Genomic DNA, 25224 nt, shown 5'->3' on the forward strand with positions numbered 1-25224 from the left:
GTTGAAAGGTGCATCCCTGTCATCGGCACCAATTTCTATTTCTCTGATTTCTCCCTCCACTTCTGCCTTCGTTTCCCTCGTTCTCTCCCATTCTGCCACTCCGTCGCAGTCGCAACCTCTCGCCGGCAAGCCCTACCGCCCATTTTATTTCTTCTCTCTCTCTCTTCGCTGCAACTGCTGCCGCCGCCACGTCACACCCTTTTCCCGCAGCTCTCTCCATCTCTCCGTCGGTCGCCGCCAAGGTCCGATTTACGCTTCTTGCCTATCCTCCGACACTAATTTCCCTTTAGAATACTTGCGCCTCGACTAGGTATGATGGAATCGAGCCCTATCATTGTATTTGTTCTTTGAAAACTGTTTTATTTTTCTTCAACATTGTACGAGGTCGCCAATTCATTAAGATTCTAATTACATGTTCACTTTATGTTTTTCTTTTAAGCAAGCATAGCATCCGGTGTTAATATGTTATTATTATTTTTTTGGTTTGTTTGAAGAGAAGTGGGTATCAGATGGGTGGCGAAACATATGGTGATTCCCAAGACGAAAGGGATGAAGGTAAGCCAGTTGATTTAAACCAGTTCTAGGCTCTTTGTTTGAATAATTTTTAAATTTTTATTTTTTTTTATTGTTGTTCTTATTATTTTTACGTTCGGAAGTTTACAGTTTGCGGGTCTAAACATCTTTTCTTTCTTATTGGTCTCTTCATCTTAGATATGAGCGAGATTGGTGGAGCAAACTGAAATTATGAATTTTTATTAATGTCAAATCTGGTATTGGATACCTTGGGTTTCTTATTTATGGGCTCAGTATGGAAATGAAGTTAAAATATAAGACAATGAACTCATACTGAACGATGAAACTCCTTAATTCTAATTTCCACAGTAGTTATGCAAATTTATATTGATACTGGCTACTAAGCAACTAGTAACTTAACTCATGGTAATGAAATCAGGCATGAGTTACCTACATCAGTTTCCTCCCTTCTCCCCCAACAGAAGTACTTGTACTGGAGTAGAAACCACTGCCCAGCCCACTAGTAGGATTTAACCATATTTGAGACATTGATTGCACTTGGAATGTGATGATCTCGTGGTAGTTTAATAACATAAGAATTAGGGGCGACTAAGGATGACGACCACCTTTTGGGGAGCTCCTCCATCTTTCCTTTTGTGATTAGGGGCGTTTCCTGTTGTGGCTTTCCAGGTTTATGTGATTTTGTGGGGCCTTTGTGTTGTGAGGAGTAATAAAATTTTTAGGGCGTTGAGAGACCAAAGGAGGAGGTGTGGTCCCTTGTTAGATCCATACTTTCCTCTAGGCTTTGGCTCTAAGGCTTTTTGTAATCTACAGGAACTTATTTTGGAGGATTGAAGCCCAAGTTTGGCTCTTTTTGGTGTGGACTTTCTTTTTTTATGCCCCTTATATTTTTTCATTTTTTCTCAATAAAAAATTTCATTTCTCGTTAAAAAAGGAAGAAAAGTTAATACCTTGGATTGTATCACGAGGAAGTCTTTTGTGCTGATTGGGCTTCAATGCTATATCCTTTGTAGGAGGGCATTTGAGGATATTGATCACACTCTTGGGAGTTGCCAATATTCCTCTCTTGTCTGGAGTCACTTTTTCATAGTGTTAGGTTCTTATTGGATTCCACCTATTAAGTGTAGGTCCATGGTAAAAAAAAGTTTCTTCTTCACCCTACCCTTTTGTGTTATGGGTCTCTTTTTGTGGTCTGTTGATTTTGTGGGGTCTTGGTTAGAGAGAAGCAGTAAGATTTTTAAGGAAATTGAGAGATTGAGCGAGGAGGTGCTGTCTCTTGTGAGGTTTCATGTTTCTCTTTAGGCTTCAATGCATAAGGACTTTTGTAATTATCCTTTAGGTCCCATCTTGTTAGTTTGGAGTCCCTCTGTTCTAGTTTGTCTCCTTTTGTTAAACTGCCTTACTGTTTGCCCTTTGTATTATTTTCTTTCTTTATGCTCTTTGCATTCTCAATCAAAGCATGGTTTTTGATTAAAGAAAATTTGGAAAGAATAATTTCAATTTGCATAGTTACGTTATTAACTCTTATCAGTCATTCAATCACAGTGACATTGTTAACTTTTGCAATTTTAAATTCATTTTGAAAACTAAAAATAAAAAACTGTGTATTATTGTGGATCATGAGTAGAAAACTATGTTATGTACTTATGATATTTTGACTGCAGATGATGATGACTATGAGGATGCTGGTGGCGGCAATCGACTATTGGGGTTTATGTTTGGGAATGTGGATAATTCTGGTGATCTTGATGCCGATTATCTTGATGAGGTAATATTATTGCTCCTAGTTCTAGTGGCATTTTTGTAGAACTAGATCTGTTGGAGGACAATGTGCCAGAAAGATGTAAGCTATGGACTCATTCTATTAGAAGATTGCTGTACCAAAATACTGGTTTTGGCACCATAGATTTTGCAACTAGACTTGTTATCTTCCAAATATGATATGTTAAAGTCTGAAAATTCTTAAGAAAACCTTAGCTTGTTACACTTGTAACAATTAGTTCAGTTCTTTCAGTAATCTGACCTTTCATCTTATTTGTCTGACACTTAATTTTCTCATTAATATCATGTTATGGATGCTTTGGAAATGATCTTGTGTTCTAGGATGCAAAGGAACATCTGGCTGCACTGGCGGATAAGCTGGGTTCAACTTTGACAGATATTGATGTAAGAATTTTTATGATTCTGAATATCCTCTATAGTTTTCATTTGGTTTTGTGGTCTTCGTATGTAGCTTCCTGTGTTTGTATACGATCTCTCGTTGCTCTTTAATAACATTCAACTACTGCATCTGTAACTTTTGGAGTTTGATAGTTTCTTTTCCCCCTTCTATCTTTTTCTTTGACGCCTGCAATTTTTCAAAATTTTCAGTTGTCGACGAAATCACCAAAAATACCATCTGATGCTGTTGAACCAGGTGAAGTTGTATTTATAAATTTACCTAGTAGTCTTCCGAGTTTTATTTTTATGTTTGAAACCTTTATCTTCAAATACGTTTTCACGAGACTTGCTAAAAATATTTTGTGAACTGTGCTTTTTTCTGATCTTCATAATGAAAGCTACTTGATAAATATTATTGTTAGCTGGGTGCTTCAGCCATTCTACAGACTGATGACTTATAATTTGTTCAGTTTTAGGGCTTTCTAACTGAACCTTGGGAGTTTGTTTGTTTATTTTTTAAATTGGAATTGGGATCATAATCTTAGGTGTTTTTTTAGTGCGTATTTATTGTTAGAGGTTGATATACTGATGAGGTCATGATAGGTATGGTTATGTTGTAGGTTCCTTGGTTATGCCTCCGGTATCTATGAAACGTACCGCCTTTATTTTTTAGTAATAGCCTTCTCAAAATTTCATTTAATTTCCTTTTCATTTATATCAAAATCATGATTACCATATATATATAGGAAACAAATTTTAATGATGTATGAAATGTACAAAAGAGGGGCGGAAGTTTGAGTGAAAGTGGGTACAAAAGATTTTCCAATTGGACAAAAAGTGAAGATCACCTATAAGAGAAAGAGGAGGTGAATTTTCACGAAGACAGAGATAAAAAGGAAATTTGTTAAAAAAAAGCTGTCAAAGAATCTTCCTTCCTCGTTTAAAAGTCGATATTCCATTCTATCCATGTAATCCACAAGAAGGCTCAAATTAGTTGAGGAGGCTGTTCAGATCAATGGGGAGAGACGTAGACTAGTGGAAGGTGGAGAGTAACTCTTTTCATAACCTGTCTGCATCATTACGAGTAAGAAATTGTGCTTCTGAAAGCAAGAGCAATCTTGTAGAGAAGTTCCCTTTGGAGTCAATTTTTTAGAACCAATCGTCTTTGGGATGTGTTAAATGCACAATTATCCATACGTCAAAGTGTCTAGTACTAAATTGTTACTTTTATGAAAGTTAAAGGGCCAAAAGTGTTTTTTGAACTATCCAGTTAGTTCAAAAATACCCTTACAAATAGTTTTAGATGAATACCCTTAATATTTTCTTTTGAAAATGCCCTTGAGTTTCAAAAATACCCTTTTAACATTTAAAAATGTTTAAAAAATATCCTTGAATTTTCAAAAGTTTCATTAATACTCAATTTTTTTAAAAAACTTCAAAAATACTCTTACCGTTTGTACGTCGTTTCAAAAATACTAATGAATTTTCAAAAGTAACATTAAAAAGTTTAGAGATAATCTATGAGGTGTTGGTAGGCAGTTTTCGTCTATATATCGACAGTAATAATTTTTTTATAAAGGTAAAGAGTGTTAATGCTATTTTTATAATTTCATGGGTATTTTATAAACATAGTACTAATGGTAATGATATTCTTATACTTTTTAAGGATATTAATGAAACTTTTTAAAGTAGAAGGGTGTTTTTGAAACACTATTAAAAGTTCAAGGGTGATTTTGAAATACAATATTAATGGTTTTCATCCAAAACTAACGGAAATGGTATTTTTGAAACTAAGGTATAATTGAAACTTTGAAAGTTTAGTGGTATTTTCGAGACAAAATACAAAGTTTAGGGTTATTATATTTCTTCACAATAACCTTATGCCATAGTGAATGGGGCCTCTAAGGGGAAGCGTGACAACCCTTTAGCTAGATGGGCATTATTATGAGTTCAACTTCCTAAGAAAATATTAATTATTTGATACCAGCTATAAAACACAGACATATGCATAATATAATGGCAAAGTGTCGATGTCGGACACATGTACTCTCGAACATGCTTTCGGCACGTGTCCAACACACTATATTGTGTGTCCATTTTTTTTTTTTTTTTGTATTTATCATTTTTGGAGACACACTCTCAGACACTCGTTCGGCATGAACACATGTTTTGGCAATCGAGGTGCTTGACCCTCTACTCTTGAAGATTTTTTTTTTTTTTTTTGTATTTATCATTTTTGGAGACACACTCTCAGACACTCGTTCGGCATGAACACATGTTTTGGCAATCGAGGTGCTTGACCCTCTACTCTTGAAGATTTTTTTTTTTTTTTAAAGAAGAGTTGAATAAAAGGATGAAGAGTTTTTATAAGGAAACGAAAGACGAAGGAGAAGAAGAATATAAAAAAAGAAAAGAAGGAAAAAGTTGAAACTAGAAAAGAACCCAGGAGAAAAAGAATATAAAAAAAAANGAATTAAATGGGAGAAGTAGAAAAGATATGAGGTTGAGAATGGAAAAAAAGAATAGAATTGAAGAACAGACGTGCACGGAGGAGAAGAAGAGTAGGTTGAAAAAAGAAAAAAAAGGGAAGAAGAATAGACGTACACAGAGGAGAAGAACAGAAGAAGGAAAGAAAAAAAGAAATGAAGAAAAGTTGAGAAGCATTAAGTGCTTGTTGCATGAGCAACTGCTAGATGGCAATATACTTCCTCATAGGATCGTGTCTAGAAAAAATAAATAGGGCTGGTTGAGCCAAATGGCAGTTTACTCCAATAAATAAAAGTGTCTGGCATGCTTAATAATCAATACTTAGATCACCCTTTTTTTAGTACCTTAGATTTCTTTTCTAGAAAATTTATCTCTATATCCCTTCTTTTTCTAACCTAGTTTAGTTATTTTAAAAAAAAGATTTTGTAATATTTTATGCTTTTAGAATGGAGTATGTTATTATTATTATTTGCCTATGATGTATCCAACGTGTCGTGCCCTACTTTCTTAGAAATTGACATGTCACTGTGTTTGTGCTTAGGATATCAATATGGTGGTTCAGTATTAAGAATATCCTCACTTAAGCACGATGCATATTTAGTTCTTCCAAATGTAGGAAATGATTCTTGAAAACTAGGAGTTCTTTGGATCAAGCTTGTTAATGGTTCTTGACTGGAACGGTTATTTCTGTGCTTGCTGGAAAATCCTTCAATTGATTTGCGAATAAGAGAGTGGTTTCGGGTGCCACAAATTTTAGGGCTATGTTTTGGTTCTTGAGAACGGAAAGATTATATGATAGCTAAACTGCTAAGGGTCCTTGGATGATATTTATGTGTGTGTATGTTTAGTCTTATTTAAAAAAATCAAAAGAAAAGAAGTATTCAAGTCTTACCTTGACTGGTTCATCTTGATGATGTATACTTTATATTTTTGTTCATTCTGGTTTCTTATGCAAGAATTAAGAAATACTTTTTAAGCTTCTTGTTAGATAGTTCCAATCCGCTAGGAGAAATGATTTTTCTAGGCAATCCTGATGTAACCTAGGATCTAGTAGAAGAACATTTGAGACTCTTTACTCGATATCGTTAGAAAATTATTATAAAGCCCGAACCTCATTATATGGGCTATCAACTAACTGAACCAAATAGAAACTATACTAATTAAAAAATTAATAACAAGCTACCTACCTAATAAAATTAGCCAAACTAGGGCAACTGAACTCTTAAATCCTTTCTTTTAGCTTTTCAACCGTTGATGAAAAGTTCTATTCTTGTTTATAAAAAATAAAACCACTAATAAGTAGAACAAAAGGGGAAATAAAAGTCCCCGCTCACACCATATCACATCCATAGGGAGTACAGTTCAAGTATTATTTTAAGTACACAATTCATCTGTCCACTGCCCTCATCATCTCACTTTCTTTGACTGGACTGGTGGGGGGTATTTTTGTTCTCAGATTATGATGCGAAGGCTGAAGATGCAATCGACTATGAAGATATTGATGAAGAGTATGATGGTCCAGAGATTGAAGCTGCTGGAGAGGAAGACCACTTATTGCCAAAAAAGGAATATTTTTCTGCTGAAGTTTCTTTGCCTACACTGGAACCTACAGCTTCTGTATTTGATGATGAAGATTATGATGAGGACATTGAAAAGGTGCACGAAGTTGCAAATAGAAGCGTTGTAGCTCCAACCATCCATGCATCAGGTATCTGTCACCATTCTCTACATTATTATCACTATAATTTCACTTACTACTGAAGGACCGTCTCATATAGCTAGAAATTTTCTAATTGTGTTTGTTTTGCCTGTCATGATGTGGTTTGTTGGATATACAACTTCTTATATTACTGAATTGATTTTGAGTTTTAATCACTAGTTTTACTTTTACATTCATCATGTTCGATACCTTACTTTTTTATTGGTGAGAGCTTTTCTGTACATTCCTCATCTTTGTTTACACTTTAGATGCCTTTTCTACTTCTCGTGTTTTTCTATTTCTGCCTAAAATGTTATTCCTAGTGGTAGAGAGGAAATTTTATGGCGTACATATGGGAATTAAACGTTTTTTTAGTGAGCTTTTCTGGAATATAGTCAGTTTAGTATTTTGAAGTTGGGTTATGTTTATTTTCTTGAATAGTTGGCTAGTTATGGTTTCGTAACCCTAAAAAAAAAAAAAAAAAAAAGTAATGGTGATATAGCATCTGTAGTTCCATTTTTATAGGTGAATGAATTTGGTTCACGTGTCATAAGTTTCTGATTCAAGTTTCTTTCTTCTGGGTTTAAGAGATCCATGTCTAGCCAACTATTGTTTTTTTTAAGAGTAGAAGCCAATTCCATAGATGAACCAAATAAAGGGGTAAAAACCCCAAAGCACCTATTGGTAGACAACATGTTAAGTTCTGGAGTCTTGTGCCAAAATCTTGAAGCTCAAATCCCGATTAAGGATCACTTCTAGGATTAGGATAGGGAATGACAAACCAATTTTGTTTTGGGGTTCCACGTTTTATAGACAGACTTTTCAGTCATTTATCCTTACCTTTATATGCTTACTGGACGATAGAGAATTTTGATATATTAGTCGTGAGCTGGAGGATTGGGCAAAGCTGCCAAATGAGACACTTCTAGAAATCCTTAGAGAGTGACTCTGAGGGGTTTTTGTTTTCCTCTTAGTTTGTTTGGTGTTTTGCAAATGATGAATTTTTCTTTCCGTTTGTTTAGTATTTTGTAAGTGATTAATTTAAAACATATTTCTAGGAGAATAAGTTGGTGGGGGATAGTTCCTCTACTCCTTGTTTCATCGTTTGCACCATTTATCTTTTATGTGGAGTCACTTGGTGACCTATTTGTCACATCTTGTTGGGAGTTCCACCACTCTCAATCTTGGGTTTGTTGTCTTTTGTTTCATAGGAAAACGATGGATATTGTGTCCCTTGTCTCTGTTCGAGGATTTTTCTATTACTTCAAGGAAAAGGTACATTTGTCTTTCACAGTCCCTCATTCGGGTTTCTTATAGGTCCTTTTTCACAGTTTGGAGGAAATTATTCTTCATGCGCCCTTTCGAGACAAGGGTAGCTTTCTTTGATTTTTTGGTTCCTTTTTGGGGTAGTTTTCTTTGGTTTTTGCACGGTCTCATGGAGCCTTTGCCAAGGAGAAACAAACAGATTTTTGGAGGGGCTGAAAGTTTTTGGGAGGAGGTTTTGTCCTTTGCTAGGTTCACCCCATCTCTTTGGGTTTTTTCGTACAAGGATTCTTTAAGTCTTACTCTGAGAGAATGGAGTCCTTGTTTACTTTAGTTTAGCTTCTTGTTGTGGGCTAGTTTTTTCGTTTGTTGTTCCATTCTTTTATTATTTCTCAATGAAAGCTTGGTTTCAACAATAAAAGAAAAATTATGGAGACTGGTAGGTGTTTTTACCTAAGCCTTACAAGATATTGCTAAAATGTGAAGCTTTGTAGCGAACCTAAGCATAGTTCGACTAGTGAATACATATATCATTGACCAAAAAGAAAAAAAAGATCAAAGGTTCGAATTTTCAGTCCTACATGTTATTAAACTAAAAAAGAAAAGTAAATGTATGCATTTGGTCTACTCTTGCTTAGAGGTCGTGGGGCACACATTATAGAATCCCACTCAGAAATCCTCGTGTTTTTTCTCCAAATTGTTATGTTATCTGTTAAGGTAAGGAGAAGATAGGCATTTGTTCTCTAGTAATCTTGCAACTATTCTTTTTATTTGTGGTGAGGCTCTTTGAGAAGTAATACCATAACTGTTGGCCTCAAAGTGAAAATCAGGAACAACTAATAAACAAGCCAAATTCATTGTCAACAGGCTTTCATTGTGGACTTGTGTTAGATTTGTGTCCTATTTGATTATAATGGTAATTTCTGTAGTTAATTCTTTGAATTCTTATAACATATGATAGCAAACCCTTTAATCATGTAAGCAGAAAAAATATTTGTGATATTTTTAGGGTATTAAGTTAAACTGATCAATCATGTTTGCTTCTCTTCTTTTGTTTTTTATGCCCCTTCTTTTATTCCTTCACTGCCAGCAGTAAGGAATTGATATTTGACCAATTTAATCATGATTCTTCCAGATGAGCAAGGTGAATTCCTTGAGGTGGTTTCTGAAGGGGAAAAATCTTTTGCAGAAGATGATCTACCGTCTGTCCCCTTCAATAATGAAGTTATAACCAGTAGTCCAGAAGAATTGTTTGAGGTTGGTTTACGATTTGATTTTTCTTTATTTTGGATGTAGATTTCTGAAGGTGAATTTGTTTGTCGTGTTAATGGTATTGGATCTTGTTTTGTTATCTTTTTTCTTTTATTATTTTGTTTTGACGAGAAACCTAAGTTTGTTGATTTCTTGTGTCCACCTTGAACTGTTGTTTCCTAACCTGATGCCCATTGTGACAGAGAACTGTGGTAAGTGTACCTAAGAAATCTAAATTGTTCAACCAGTTCGGTCTCTTGAAAGGTCAAACTTCGTTTTGTTATCTCTTCTTGCAATATAAGTTATCGTTTTTAGTTGGGAGGTAATCAGTTTGTTTTAGACTTTGCATTGATACCACCATGTCTAAAGCTATCATTACTATTCTCTCGCGTAATTGTTAACAGGAGACACCTGAAGTAGAGAAGCGGATGCAAGAGGAGAAGGCTCATACTCCCTTACCTGTATTGTGCATGGAGAATGGGATGACAATCTTACAATTTTCTGAAATTTTTGGTGTTCATGATAGTTTGAAGAAAAAGGAGAAGAGAGATTCTAGATATTGTTCTCGTAGAGGTGCATGTCCCACAAACATTATATGCGCTTCCTATTGTCTTTTTGATGTCATCTCAGAGCGTTAACTGTTAATAAATTTATAATTGTTTCAAACATAATTTGGAGCTACATCATGTGATGAAACAGTGCTTTGGGATTGACAAGTTGGCAATCAAATGCTTTTCTGGATATCTATCATATGCTTCAGCTGGTAATTATTTTTTTGTCTCCTTCTTTCTTCTCCGTCTTTTCAGATAAGTATAGGTCAGCAGATGTGTCCGATATTGTTGAAGAGGATGAGGAGGCATTCTTACATGGTTCCAGTCGAGGTATATCATGTATGAAACCAGCATATGTTGTTAAAGCTGATACTACTATGTTAGATGATCCAGAATATACTAAATTTGGCGCTGTGCATGGGGGTGATGTAATGGCTTCGAGAGTGGAGTGGCGACAAAAAGACCATTCTTGTGGTGCAGAACCGACGAAAGATGTTGTTGCAGAAAATATTACCATTGGATCGAATTCATTATTGTTTCAAAAATTGTACCCTCTGGATCAGCAAAACTGGGAAGAGAGGATTTTGTGGGACAATTCTCCGGTTTCAAGTAAGAACTCTGCTGGGAGTTGTGAGGTATTTGGATCTGATATGGAAGCTTCAGTTAGTAGTGATGTGGAACCTCAAGTTTCTATACAGATTGTTGGATCAGGCCACCGTATTGATCCTGATGATGAGGACCAGAGTCTTTACCATCACAGTTTTCCATTATTGGAGCCTTTTGGCTCTAGAAAGTTTTCAGGAACAGAAGAACCTTTATCACCGGAAATTATTTATCATCCTCAGATGTTGAGATTAGAATCCTGGAAGGATGTGGAGGATTCTTTCCAATCAGATTGTATAAAGGAAAATAATCCAGATGAGCTTCAAAGTAATGCTATCAGAAGCTTTAGCAAATTTTCCCCGAAGAACAGAAGAATGCTGGAAGGTTCTTGGTTAGACAAAGTGTTATGGGAATCAAATGAACCTATTGAAAAACCAAAATTTATCTTTGATCTTGAAGATGAACACATGCTTTTTGAAATTTCAGATGAAAAGGAATCTAAGTACATTCAGTTTCATTCTGGAGCTATGATTTTAACACGGTCATCACTTTCAGTCAATGGAAATTCCTTTGAGATATCAGGCAGTGGAGGTCAAGGTGGCTGGCGATTTGTTTCCAATGACAAACACTACTCCAATAGAAAAGCATCTCAACAACTTAAATCAAATTCTAAAAAACGTTCTGTTCATGGCATCAAAGTTTTCCATTCGAGACCTGCAATGATGTTACAAACAATGAAGCTAAAGTTGAGCAAGTAAGACTGGATAAATAGTTAATTTATTTTGTTTATGAGATGACCATTATTGTTTGCACCTGCTAATGTAGTTTCAACTAACCTCATGAATGTAGTTTCAACTAACCTCATGGGACAATTGCTTTACTTTCAATATTTAGTATTGGAAGTCTTGTAGCATATTTTAATATCTTAGGTAGATAATCACCATATTTCATTCACGACCTTAAAAATGCATTTACAATTTGTTTTTTGGTGAATGGGCTAACTCATGCCAGTTGAATTGTCAGATTGTCTTAATGTTGTATACTTGTTATAATTGATATGCATATTTGTGTATACAAGCATTGATACACCAAAAAAAAAAAAAACAACGATGGCTCCATGCGCTCTGATTCATTAGTTTCATTAGAATCTAGGAGCATTACTGAAGCGTTTCAAAGACGAGTTATACTAACATAGGATCTGATTCTGACATAGAATGCATCGTCCCACAACAGGTTCAGATCTTCTACCTTTGTCACTAAATAAGAGTGGTTTATTTTTCAATTATTTTTTCAATCAAATAAGAGAAAATATTAGATAATAGTACGAATGATTTCCTCTCATCAGGGATGATATCATCTCATAATTATTTGTTCTCGATTTCAAGAAGAAATATTTATCTTTATTATGCATGGAAAATATGGAACGAGGAAAAGGGTGATTTTGAAGAAAAAATCTGTCTGAAGATATCCAGTTGAGCCATCAGCTCTAGTTAGGATCAACTCTTTTTATGATATTATATACTTCGGAAGATGTGGTGTTGAGCTCCACTTGACTGAGTTATAGCTTGCAACACTGTAGTTTTTGTGCCAAGCTGAACGCCATTTGATTTGTTTTGTTAGTTTTTGTAATTAATATTGAGTATGAGTATTATGTGGATACAATAAAATGGTGAAGAAGTTATATGATAAAGAGAAAGAATGTTCAAGAATGGAGAGACCGAAAAGTCTCACGAAACGTCAATAAAGTTTGATCAATAACTATCTATGCACACTTTCCATTGTGCTTTTGGCTGATTGCTATACTCTATCAAAAGCAATTGTCACTCCATCGCTGTGTTCTTTTCTACTTTTTTTGCAGTAAAGAGCTGGCTAATTTTCATCGGCCTAAAGCTTTATGGTATCCCCATGATAATGAGAGGGCTGTCAGAGAACTGCAGAAGTTACCAACTCATGGACCTATGCAGATTATTCTGAAGAGTTTAGGAGGCAAAGGCAGTAAACATTTTGTTGATGCTGAGGAAGCTGTTTCGTCAATCATGGCCAAAGCTTCCAAGAAGCTAGGTTATCAAAATTTTTTTTTTGGGTATTTTTCACTAGTTTATCCTTTCTATTTGTGTAATCTGCAATGTACGTGCTGTGCTGTATGATGGCTTGTTTTCTTTTTTTCTTTATTACTTAAGTATATCATGGGACTCAATCTCTTTTTTTGCCCTTTTCCTGGTTAGATATGAAGCCATCTGAAATAGTTAAAGTATTTTATTCTGGGAAGGAGCTTGAAAGAGAAAAATCTTTGGCTGCCCAAAATGTGCAACCAAATTCCTTACTTCATCTTGTTCGTTCGAAAATATACATAATGCCGGGGGCACAAAATTTGCATGGTGAGAATAGATCTGTGAGATCTCCTGGAGCGTTCAAAAAGAAATCTGATCTTTCTGTGAAAGATGGACATGTGTTTTTGATGGAGTAAGTAAATGTTGTTTTCCTCTTGTATAATATTCGATGCTTTGAATACCGTGTTCATTTTGGGGTCTTCCATGTTCGTTGTTGCCTCGTTTGTCTAGTTATTGACTTAATTTCTGTTTTAGTGTCTTGCTCATAGGACTTTTTGCTGCATTGGTAAGCAGTACTTGGATTTATTTTTTTTTCTTCACATTATTTTAGATGAGCAAGTTCTTTGCGAGCTGAAGGCCGATTGCCAATCCTGTAAATATTCTGCTAGTATGTCCCCAGTTAACAGAACGGAAAGGAAAATGCCCTTAAAAAAAAAAAAAAAAAATCATAAAGCAATCCATTGAAATAAATTGATTATATTTTTTTTATTTTTTGTATTTTTTGTATTTTTTGTATTTTTTTTTTTAACATTTTAATGTTAGTTTGAAGAGTTTGTTCTGAATCCTTAATTGGTATTTGTTTATTTTAGTATTACAAGATATGTCTCAATTGAAATGCTTTGATCTTTTTGTTGTAATTTTCTTTATTTATCACTTTCGTTTCTTATGTAATTTGAGCATTGCATCAATGAAAAGCTTCGTTTTTTGTTTAGAAAAAAAAGGAGAAATCAGTTTTAGTTGCTTTCTAAAATCAAATTTGGAATGAACGTTAAATTTCATTGATGTTTTGATGGTTGTGTCCTTGTGTTTGCTTTCAAAGATTTATACCACCGGCTTTAGATGTTCAATTAATGTTGTTTTTGGCTTGCTTCACAGGTTACTTCAATTATAATATTCGTCTAAACTTCTAAGAATCTACAGGAAAATGTGAATCTGAATGTTTTGGTAGTTCATCTTATTGGTGTATAGTAAAATTTAGTTATAAAACATGAAAAAGTACGTAGTGGGAAAGACTTAATAAGAACGTCCCGGCAACTTTAGGAATAAAATCTCAAGCAAGGTAAGAACATTAAAACAATAAACGAATAATTTCAAAAGGATTGTTCGCATTATAATAGTTTTTACTTATAAACGAATCAATTGTATTGAAGACGTTTTACAATAGAAGAAATTAGTTTCTGGTTGTAATACCTATTGGCTTTTAGTTTTTCTGTCTTTAAGAGCCTCATTTTTCTATCTTCTTTTTTTTTCATGTGCTTTCTCTACTCGTTTTTTTTTTCAATTTTTTTTATGGTTATATATATATATATGTATGTATGTATGTATGTATGTATGTATGTATGTATTATTTCTCTCTATAATTGTCATCCATTGGATATCCCTGTCAAGTTACAAAAGGCAAATAATGCTTGCTTCCTTGCACATACAAGTTAGTAATGTAATGGCGTGACATCCTATGCTTGCTTTCTGTTTTTATTTTATTTTTAATATTTTATTTTATGTTATAAAGAAAAAGATAAACTGCTACTTATTTTACGAACTTTCAAACTAAAATCTACCCTTCATAATTACCAATTATGTCATCTTTGTAGGTATTGTGAAGAAAGACCTTTACTTTTGGGAAACATTGGAATGGGGGCTAGACTATGCACTTATTATCAGAAATCATCTCCTGATGATCAAACTGGTGCAATGTTGCGAAATGGGGGGGATAGTTTAGGACATGTCATTATCCTCGAACCTTCTGATAAATCTCCTTACCTTGGTGATTTAAAAGGTGGATCAATACAGGCATCTCTTGAAACAAACATGTACAGGTCACCTATATTTTCCCACAAGGTTCCAATGACAGATTATATATTGGTTCGTTCTGCAAAGGGAAAACTTTCCCTGAGACGTATTAACAAAAATTTTGCAGTTGGTCAGCAGGTTGGTTTTCTCTCTCTCTCTCTCTCTTTTTTTTTAATAAGTGATCTTGCATATTCGATTAACTGCCTTCTTTTTTCTTGTTTTAACTTTATCAGACCCTGTCTAATATTTGGTTGAATTCGTACTTAAGATCAAATTGATGGTTTGGTTTTTTTTTCTATACTTCAATAGATGTAGACTCTCTTTTTTGGGGATATTTTTAATACTGAAAGGATGAACTTTCTTGGAATTTTCTTGTTTAAGCACCATCCAAGACATTTTCAATTTGTTATTGTACATTAACAGATTATACAGTCTGAGTAAAAGGGTCTCATCTGCATGCAACTAAACCAATTTACATTATACTTCTTTTGAACAATAATGATTTTTTTTTTTTTTTTTTTTTTTTTTTTTTTTTTTTTTTTTTTTTTTTTTTTTTGGGGGTACTTTTGTGGTGTATCTAGATTGGGTGGAATATTATAATGTTAGTTGTTGTTGGAGAGATCTGGAGGAGGGTCTAGTCCTTAGGTTTAATGCTTTGCTTTGGACATTTGTTTCTAAAAACTTGTCATTATTCACCGGGTCTTTTTTATTATTATTATTATTATTTATTTATATTTTAATTAGACTAGTTCCGATGTGGCTCTTTGTTGTACTTCCCTTTCTATAGGCCATCATTTTTTAGTCTATCTTTCCGTTGGCCTGTCCCTTGGTTGACCCATTGGTATTCTCATTTTCTCCGTGAAAGCTTGTCTCTCAATTTTTTTTTAAAAATACTCTGGCTTCAAAATGAGGAGTTGATATGAACCAAGAAATCAATCATACAAGATAAACTTCAAGGAAGCCGTGAAGAAAATGATGTTGAAATTTTCACAAAATGTTGCACTTTTCACAAGATGTTGCAAGTCATGCCAATTAAAGAAGAATCAGCTTTCATTTATTCTTGGATGGTTACAAATCTTGGGTGGATGGTAATCTAGAGTTATGGTGTTTCTTTAATGTATTTTAAAGTTACATTTACCAAGTGACTAATTATGGTCATAAAATATGAAGGTTACAACTCTTGAAATTTTTTATGATGTCATGTTTGTTATATTTGTAATGGAGACTTGGAAAATGTAGTAAAAAGAGCATTTTTGCTTTCCTTTAGCCAAGGGCCAAGTTTTTTGCAATTCTATGTAGTTTAGGTTGCATGTTTAGAATCATTCAAGCTTGACATGATCGATCTTGCTTCTAGAGTGATTCGAATCTCAAACAAGTGTTCTTACCTTGAGATATTCGATCAACAAAGGTAATCCGAATCTTACTTCCCTTGTAGTGAATCCTTATCGGAAGTCACTTCTAGTACACTCCACCTTCAAATTGATCCTCATTGTCATCATTTTTCACCTGAAATTGTCTCCACGGCACACAACTTGTATGTAATGATGTCATAATTCATGCTTCGAGTCTTTTGAGTATCAAAATCTTTTAATGTGTACTTTTTTAACCAGAAACAAAACTTTTCATTGATAGAATGCAAAGCAGATAGAATGAAAAGACACTAATGCTCAAACGATACAATTTTCACCGGGGATAGAGAAAGAAAAAGAACAAAAGAAAAAAAAGCCCACAAAACTCAAGTGCTGAGAAGAAGTAACCCCAAAAGGAAGCCTGAGTAACAGATTTAAATCAGACTAGCTCAAAGAGAAACTTGTCGGCGAAGATTCTTTAAAGCCAAAACAAACCAACTTTCTGTCGTTGTTTTCTCTTATGAAATTGTTTTAAGGCCTTTGTTTTGATGTTCTGTCCACCTGGGATCTAGCCCTTTTGTCCTCATTCTAGTTCTTTTATTGATTGAAGTTGAGTTCCTTATAAGAAAAACTCCACCTCCTCACAACTCCATATAATATCCTTCTAGATCAAGTCATCCAACCTGCAAGAAAATGTTCAGATTTGGCAATAATCAGCTGTGCCAAGGTACTTTTGCTCTCTATGGAAGCCTTGCTAGTAGGTAAATTCTGACCAGCAGGTAGAATTTCGGAGGGAAAAAGTTTATTTTATTCAATCTCAAAAAATGTATTGTTGGGGACTATTCATTGTATATTTGGAAATTGTATAAAATAATGTATAGTCTCTTTTCATTTGTCTCCCGAGGCAAGTGGATGAGTGATTGTTTGAAGCTGTTAGTGGGTGGAGTTTGCGAGGAAAGGCCATAGATTTGTGGCAGATTGCTCCTCATGCCCTTTTGTGGGGCTTATCGCTACAAAGAAATAAGAGAAGCTGTTCTTCAGTTGTGCTATTTGGTCTTTAGTTTTTCTAGTTCTTCATTTGTTCTATTTGTTGAAATATAGCCAGATGCAATCTAGTTACTTGTTCAGTTGTTCTATTTGTTGTTTCTCCTTTTTGTGTTTAATACATTTCTAGAACTTAAAGAGGTTGAATATTTAATATCCTCAATTAAACTGTCAGCATTAACTCTATTAAATGGTATTCTGTGCAGGAGCCGCTAATGGAGGTGTTTTCTCCTGGAACAAAGTCTCTTCAAACTTTCATGATGAATAGACTAACTTCGTATATATTCCGTGAGTTCCTTGCTGCTGAGAAGCATCGCCGAATCCCTTATATCCGTGTTGATGAACTACCTTCTCAGTTTCCGTACCTGTCAGAGACTGTAATTAGGAAGAAACTTAAGGAATATGCTCTTCAACAGGTTAGTTCGTAGCATTTTTATATGTATAATATAATTATAAGCTTCATTTGATAAACAGCCTGCCCTCACTTGTTCTTTATGTCATAAGTCGTACTTCAAATTTATCTTCATTCTGGACTATTTACTCTGAAATCATATAAAAAACTGCAGAGAAATTCTAGTGGACAGATTATTTTAATTAAGAAGCGCAATGCGAGCATTTCTTTGAAGAAAGATGCTGTGACACCCGAGGATGTAAGAAACATAAGTCCCTTTTCATTGGTTCCTCTTCCATTGATGAATTTATTTACTTCTGCTCTGCTTATGAATTAAATCTTTTTCTGTATTGATGACTATATGCTTTTTGAATAACTGGAGAAGAATTAGGAAAATTCATTTTTTAGCATGTCTAGAAACTGTGATCCATATTCAATAAAAATTAAACTGAATGTAAATCTAGAGCATATTATAAGTTGTTGCATTGTTCTATTGTCCATTGTAATACCGTCTTCCTATGATATGTTAGGTATGCAAGTATGAGAGCATGCAAGCTGGTTTATACCGTCTCAAACATTTGGGAATTACAGAGGTTCATCCATCTGCAATTTCATCTGCAATGAGTAGACTTCCTGATGAAGCTATTACTCTGGCTGCTGCATCTCACATTGAAAGGGAGTTGCAGATAACTCCCTGGACCTTGAGTAGTAATTTTGTTGCTTGTACGACCCAGGTAAAGAATTGTAACTTATCTCCATAATAACAAGAGTTTGGTACATATCTGATATATTTTATTCGTGAAAGAAACTGGCATACAAGTAACAGCTCAAGGGACTGTTTTCCACATTGTAAAAATTACACCAGTTGACTTGTTGGTGTCTGTAAACGAACTGATCTTTAAGTTGTTTTTCATGATATAGTTTCTATAAGTTCTTATTACTCATGTTCCAAAATGAAAAGATATTTGAATAGATTCTCTTGAACTACAATGTGAATTCTAAAATGGATAAATAATTGGCTATAAGGTAGAGGAAAATTGTTTACTGAAGAATGATATTATGATCGTCTGCTAATTCCATTCTTCTCTGACGCCCCCCCACTCAAATAAAAAAAGGGAAAAGAAAATATAGAGCGGATGGAAATTACAGGTGTTGGTGATCCATCTGGTCGAGGACTTGGATTCAGTTATGTTCGTTCAGTTCCAAAACCACCTATTTCTAATGCATCTTTGAAGAAAAAAGCAGCCTCTAGTCGAGGAAGCTCTGCAGTGACAGGAACAGATGCTGACCTACGTAGGTTGAGCATGGATGCTGCGAAAGAGGTACCTGCTTATCTATTGTAATATTGTATTCAGCTTTATTGCATCTTGAGAGTCATTTCATGTTTCATACAAGAATTTTATGTGGTAGATAAAGAACTTTGGAAGAATGGAGGTGTACCTAAAAGTCATCTCTGTGTCCTTTTGTATTTTATATTCATACACTTAATTCAGACATTCTTCGTGATATAATGCGTACATCAACTTCTTTATACTCATTCTCCACTTGCTCTTTAATTTTCACCTTTGGTGATGGAGTCTGAAATTTCTTAGCTATACATCCAGAAGTAGCTTTAACATTGTTTCCTTCGAATTAAAAATGCTGAGAGATAAAGGGTGATCTTGAGGGAGAGGGAAAATGTAAAACAAAGAGGGCATGGGTGCGAACAAAAAGTAGGGGAGAGAACAAATGAAAGAAGCAGAGAAAATGGAGGTGCAGAGAGAAGAAAGAAATAAGGAATTATTTGTAAGAAGAAAAAAAAAAAGAAAATTAATTTTTGATGTCATGGCATCATCATAATTAATATTATAAAATTGATAAAATATTTCCGGTCAACTTTTTTTTTTTGAACAAAATATGGAGCTTGTATTGATATACTGAAAAGAGACTATTGCTCGTGATACAAACTCTAAAAAGAAGTGAAAACAAAAACTGAACGATAGGAGTCAAAAAGCAATTACAAAGAAAATATAAAAGCGGGGCAGTTAAAGCAAATATCCTAGAAAGAAATACCAGCAAAATATTTAGAAAGAGTGCACGAAAAGGAAGCCTTCAAACATGCTGATTTGAAATGATCTGACCAAGGCAGCAGCTTGTCTTGAAAAATTCTCTGATTTCTTTCCCTCCAAGGTTCTGACTTATTTTCAGTTAACTGTTTATCATTGTAGGTTACAAAAAGCTTATGGTAGGAACCTTTTAAAACTATTTTAGAAAACTGTAAGTAAGATTTGAGAAATTATGAACTAACTAGTCTAGTGAAAAGTATAATTCTCTTAAAAACATTTTAACCTTTTACTTAGGAAAGAGGATGTTCTTATTTTCCAGCTCTATCTATTTATCACAGCTAAACCTTATATGTACTTCCGTGCTATTTTTATACCTATGCTACCTTAAAATCTTCATCTTGTTTAATATTTCAGGTTCTTCTCAAGTTTGATGTCTCGGAAGAACAGATTGCAAAACTGACCAGATGGCACAGAATTGCTATGATACGCAGGCTTTCGAGTGAGCAAGCAGCTTCTGGGGTACAAGTAGATCCAACAACTATCAGCAAATATGCACGTGGCCAGCGAATGTCCTTTCTGCAACTGCAGCGTCAGACAAGAGAGAAGTGTCAAGAAATTTGGGAACGACAAATTCAGAGTCTTTCAGCCTCAGATGGTGCTGAGAATGAGAGTGACTCTGAAGGAAATAGTGACCTAGATTCCTTTGCTGGAGATTTAGAAAATTTGCTGGATGCAGAGGAATTTGAAGATGAAGTTGATACATTTGAGATCAGACATGAAAAGACTGATGGGGTCAAGGGGCTTAAAATGAGGAGACGTGCATCCATTATTCAAACAGAAGATGAAATTGAAGATGAAGTTGCGGAAGCTGCAGAACTGTGCAGGCTGCTGATGGACGGTATGGATAACTCTTGTATACGATTGATGGAAAATTAACGTGAGGCGTATTTGGTTTGCACAATAAGCTTTTAAAATATTTTCTTTCATGGAAAATTCTTTACAGTCTTGCTTATCAATTGTTTGCATGGTTCTTTTTCGGTGATGAGTAAGGTTGGTTTAATTTGTAAATATTTGTATGCTTTGAGTGTTCATTATTATTAGTGACCACGTTTAGTCATTATACCAGGGAAAATTGCAATTAAACCCATCATTTAGATTTTTCAGTAGATTTGACATTTTGTAACTCTGAATTTTATGAAGTCTTCCAAAGTTTTTGGTGATATTGACATTTTGTGCATAATCAATTGTAGAATCCTATTATCGGCTCATTTACTGACGTAATATTCTCCTCCTTACTTAATTATGACGAGGATAGAAGAGTATAGATGTAGCTTTTAGGCTGTTCTTTTCTGTTTCCTAAAATAAATTATGGCAAACTTCTTTTGAACACGAGTTAAATTCTTGGTGGAGTTGCCTACAACTCTGTTCTCTTATTACGTAAACCATTGTTTTCTTAGGTTATTATACGCAGTTATGATACTTACAGAAAGTTAGTAGGGTGATTGTGACCTGTAAACTGTATTATCCTTGAGTTTAGTTAGTTGGCTTTCAATATTCTTAGATATGGTCCAAAAAATGGTATATTTTGTAGTGTATATCATTACTGTAATGGTCTCTAGGAGGTAGATATGACTCTGTTGGGTCATCATCTTGACCGTTACTTTGAATTATGTGGACCTCATTACTATTGTATAGTAAGAACTTTCACTTTCGAAATTAATCGGATATGTTTTGTATCATCATTTTCCTAGTCATATCCTTTCTCTGGGCAATGGTATATATCATCGAGGAAAAGTTGGTAGATTAAAAAAACCCATAAAGTTCTATGCAATTCCATCCGTCATCAAAGCTTATTAGTCCCAAAATAGGTTACTTAGTGGAATTCACACATCTATATGGGGCTAATGTAGAATCTTTTATACAGATGAGGCTGAGAGGAGGAGGAAGAAGAAGAAGAATAAAGTCATGGGAGAATCAACGTTGACTTCAGGCTTTCAAGCTAGTTTTGGTCTGGAGAATTCTGAGCAGATCAGGCATCTTGTTAGTATTGCCCAGCCTGATGTAACCTATATTTCTAAAGAAAATATAAGAGATCAGAAGGAGGTATTACTATGTCATTATTTGCATTTTATTTCATTTCCTTGCCTTCTTAAGCATGGGAAGAACTTTCTTTTCTCACATCTGAAGGTTGAGCTATAGATAATCATTACCGCATGATATCATGGCAGGTTGAAAATATTATTAATAGAAAAGAAAAGTCCGCAAAGTTAAAACCCATGAAGAAGACTTATAGTTCAGAGATGAGCCTAATCAATAAGAAACTCAAGATATCAGGAGACAAAGTCAAGGTGAGTTGGTTTTTTTTTTTTTTTTTATAGTTGTATCTGTTGGTGGGACACTGGTATTTATTTGTTCATCCTTATGTTTCAATATTATGAAAATATTCTACTTAGGAAACTATTGAAAATAACCTCAGTCCAAGGGTGTAACCTTAATCTCACATCCTTGATTGTTTTCTCTTTTCTTAACTTTGTCTAGCTGGATACAATCTCTTATCGTATGATCAGGTCTTTTGTTTTTTTTTTTTTTAATGATGGATAGGTTTTAACTTCTATGGAACTTTTGAGACCTGTAGTCAAACAGTTCCCAGTCTTCATTATTAGAATTGATCCAGTTTTAAATTTCTTAATTTTTTTTTTCTTGAATTATTTTTTGATGTTGTTACTTTAGTTTTGGTGATGGGAGTTATTAGGCTGGGGAGAAGGTGGACATAGGTTTTACGTCATTATTCTCCATAATCTGGTTGGAACCTCATTAATTTAACCTTTTCTTGATCAGAATTTTAAGGAGAAGAAATCAGCTCGAGAGAGTTTCGTGTGTGGAAAATGTGGTCAGGTATGTAAAGTGTTCAGATAAGTATTTCTCGTGTATGAGCCCCGAATATTCTAACCTTTCTGAAGTTTGTTTTGTTGTTCTCAGTTTGGTCACATGCGGACAAACAAGAATTGCCCCAAGTATGGAGAAGAACTTGAAACACCGGACACAACAGATCAAGAAAAAGTATCAATAAAGTCGAATAATATGGATCCATCAAATCAATCCAATCAGAAAGCTCAAACCAAGAAGGCTACACCTAAAACCGCAGCAAAAATTTCAACAACAGAAGCATTTGAGGGTGAAAAATCCACTTTGATGGCAAAAGTTCTTCCAGTCAAATTCAAATGCAGCTCAACTGACAGGCTTTCTGACAATCTTAGTCCTGTACTGCCACAGACTTCTGACTTGCCGGTCAATTCTGACAATGAAACAGGAAAGTCCGTTGTTAAGGTTAACAAGATCACATTTTCAAAGAAGAGAACTGAAGACGTTCAGTTTCAGTCTCATAAACCCTCAATTGTGATTCGACCTCCTGATGCAAAAAAAGTTTCAATTGATGCTCATAAACCTTCGATTGTCATAAGACCACCAACAAATATTGATAGGGACAAAATTGAATTTCCAAGACGCACTGCTGCCATAATAAGATCAGCAGCTGAAACAGATAAAGAGCAGCTTCACAAAAAACTTGTAATCAAACGGCCAAAAGAGGTTGTTGATTTGGACCGGTGTGGTTATGATGGAAGTGTTGGTATGGAGTACCGGAAGACTAAAAAAATTGTTGAGCTGTCAAGTTTTGAGAAGCATACAAGGCCTGGGAGTATGAGTTCAGCCGACTCTGGAAAAAAGAAAGCTAGAGAAGAACATAGATGGTGGGAAAAACAAGAGAAGCGGAGAAAGGAAGAGAGACTAAGAGAAGAGGAGGCGAGGAGGGTTTACAATGAAGAAATGGGGATGCGGGAGGAACAAGAGAAGTTAGCAGAGATTAGACGATTTGAAGCAAGCATTAGAAGTGATAAGGAGGAAGAAGAACGTCTAAAAGCAAAGAAGAAGAAGAAGAAACGAATCCCGGAAATAATGAATGATTATGTGGAAGACCCCAGATCTAGAAGAATGGATAAAAGGGTTCTAGAAAGAGACCGTAGTTTAAAAAGGAAGCCCATTGAATTGGGAAGACATGGTGCAGAGCATGCATCATCTACAAAGCGCCGTAGAGTGGGAGAGGTATGTTTGTGCTTTTTAAGATTTTCTCTACTTTTGTGCTATTCACTTAGCTACATTCATTGATATAATTTTCGTTGCAGGTTGGTTTGTCAAATATCTTGGAGCGGATTGTCGAGACCCTCAAAGAGAGGTATGATATTTCTTATCTCTTCTTAAAACCAGTGTCCAAGAAGGAGGCTCCTGATTACCTGGATATCATAGAGCGTCCAATGGATCTTTCTACCATTAGAGAGAAGGTTAGAAGGTTGGAATACAAGACCCGGGACGAGTTCAGGCATGACGTATGGCAGATAATGTATAATGCTCACATGTACAACGATGGGCGCAACCCAGGTATTCCTCCCTTAGCAGACCAGCTTTTGGGTCTTTGTGACAATCTGTTAGACAAAAATGATGATGAATTAACCGAAGCTGAAATGGGAATCGAGTTTAGGGATTCGTAGGGGAGTACATATCAAAACGTGCCTTTATGTATCATATTACATAATAGTGTAGTGTAGCATGGCGGAACTCTCATTCCCATGGCCAGATAGTTTAACATACTATTCTATTCCATTAGAGGTTTAGGAAATCCAGTTGCCATTGCTGGTGAGAGTAAAGGGTAAGAAGGCAGGCTTAGAACACAACCATGGTTATTAGAATGTTGTGCCAAAAAAGTTGAAGAGAGATATGGAGGATAGAAGTCGTGGATAGAGAACCAACCTTCTTTAGAGTATCGTAGCGATGTATATAAACCCGCGTTCAAAATATTTTTGGGTTTAAGAGAAATATTTTATTGCCCCTACAGTGTAACATAGTGGTGTATTTAAAATCCGAGTTAATCTTTTTTTTTTGGGTTCATTAGAATGTATTTTATTGTCCAACATTGCTATTTTATTGTCCAACATATACGATGATTTGTCTTTTTTCCCCATCTTCATTTTCTTGACTGGAGAAATATATAGTTTCCTGTCTAATTATTGTATGCTGTTCTAATTGTTGCTGGCTCATTGTAACAAGTTTGTTGATATTTCTCTGTTGAGTTTGTTTGATCGGCATTGATCCGGAAAGAAATGTGTGGTAGAAAACAGTATTAGATCTCACATCGGTTGGAGAGGAGAACGAAACATTTCTTATAAGGATGTGAAAACCTCTTCCTAGCAGACGCGTTTATAAACTTAAAGGGAAAGTTTGAAAGGGAAAGCCTAAGAAGGACAATATTTGTTAGCGATGACTTTGAGCTATTATAAATGGTATCAGAGCTAGACACCGGGCGGTGTGCCAGCAAGGACGTTGGGCCCCAAGGAGGGTGGATTGTAAGATCCCACATCAGTTGGAGAAGAGAACAAAATATTTCTTATAAGGGTGTGGAAACCTCTCTTTAGCCGACGTGTTTTAAAATCTTGAGGGGAAGCTTAGAATAGGACAATATTTGATAGTGGTGGGTTTGAGTTGTTACAACATGGAACCACACTTCAAAGAGAAAAGAAGTCGAGTTAGCTAAATCAATCTTTCTTTTCTTCCCGAAACTGTCTTCTTTCTTCTTGTTTGTGAGTCTCTTCTTGTTTCAGTGAACTCTCTGTCAAAAGGTTTTCAATGTCATATCTAATAATTTTTGGAGTAGTTAACTCTATCATAGGGTGGGT

General features: G+C 34.9%; 1 protein-coding gene across 5 annotated transcripts; it reads left to right on the forward strand.

Moving 5' to 3' along the window:
* Positions 1 to 42: 42 nt before the first annotated feature.
* Positions 43 to 24563, forward strand: LOC111498075 (transcription initiation factor TFIID subunit 1). Of its 5 annotated transcripts, none has more exons than XM_023149129.1 (22): positions 43 to 310; positions 495 to 555; positions 2199 to 2302; positions 2638 to 2700; positions 2905 to 2950; positions 6638 to 6889; positions 9279 to 9400; positions 9799 to 9967; positions 10201 to 11302; positions 12407 to 12609; positions 12774 to 13011; positions 14471 to 14807; positions 17269 to 17478; positions 17629 to 17712; positions 17984 to 18187; positions 18569 to 18775; positions 19913 to 20396; positions 21423 to 21601; positions 21727 to 21846; positions 22337 to 22393; positions 22478 to 23599; positions 23680 to 24563. In XM_023149129.1, exons 2-22 carry the CDS (start codon positions 510 to 512, stop codon positions 24040 to 24042), a joined length of 5712 nt encoding a protein of 1903 aa, XP_023004897.1. In that variant the 5' UTR covers positions 43 to 310; positions 495 to 509; the 3' UTR covers positions 24043 to 24563. The 5 variants fall into 5 exon arrangements, with proteins under 5 accessions (XP_023004897.1, XP_023004898.1, XP_023004899.1 ...); XM_023149130.1 differs by having other exon boundaries at positions 500 to 555; XM_023149131.1 differs by having other exon boundaries at positions 43 to 242.
* The last annotated feature ends 661 nt before the right edge of the window (positions 24564 to 25224 follow it).

Source organism: Cucurbita maxima, unplaced genomic scaffold, assembly GCF_002738345.1.
Source record: "Cucurbita maxima cultivar Rimu unplaced genomic scaffold, Cmax_1.0 Cma_Scf00024, whole genome shotgun sequence".
Classification (NCBI taxonomy): Eukaryota; Viridiplantae; Streptophyta; class Magnoliopsida; order Cucurbitales; family Cucurbitaceae; genus Cucurbita; species Cucurbita maxima.

Coding starts and splice junctions, on each gene's coding strand:
- LOC111498075 (XM_023149129.1), top strand. CDS start 510: ATGGGTGGCGAAACATATGGTGATTCCCAAGACGAAAGGGATGAAG. Junction 2,303..2,637: donor ATGCCGATTATCTTGATGAG/GTAATATTATTG, acceptor CTTGTGTTCTAG/GATGCAAAGGAACATCTGGC. Junction 9,968..10,200: donor TAGATATTGTTCTCGTAGAG/GTGCATGTCCCA, acceptor CCGTCTTTTCAG/ATAAGTATAGGTCAGCAGAT.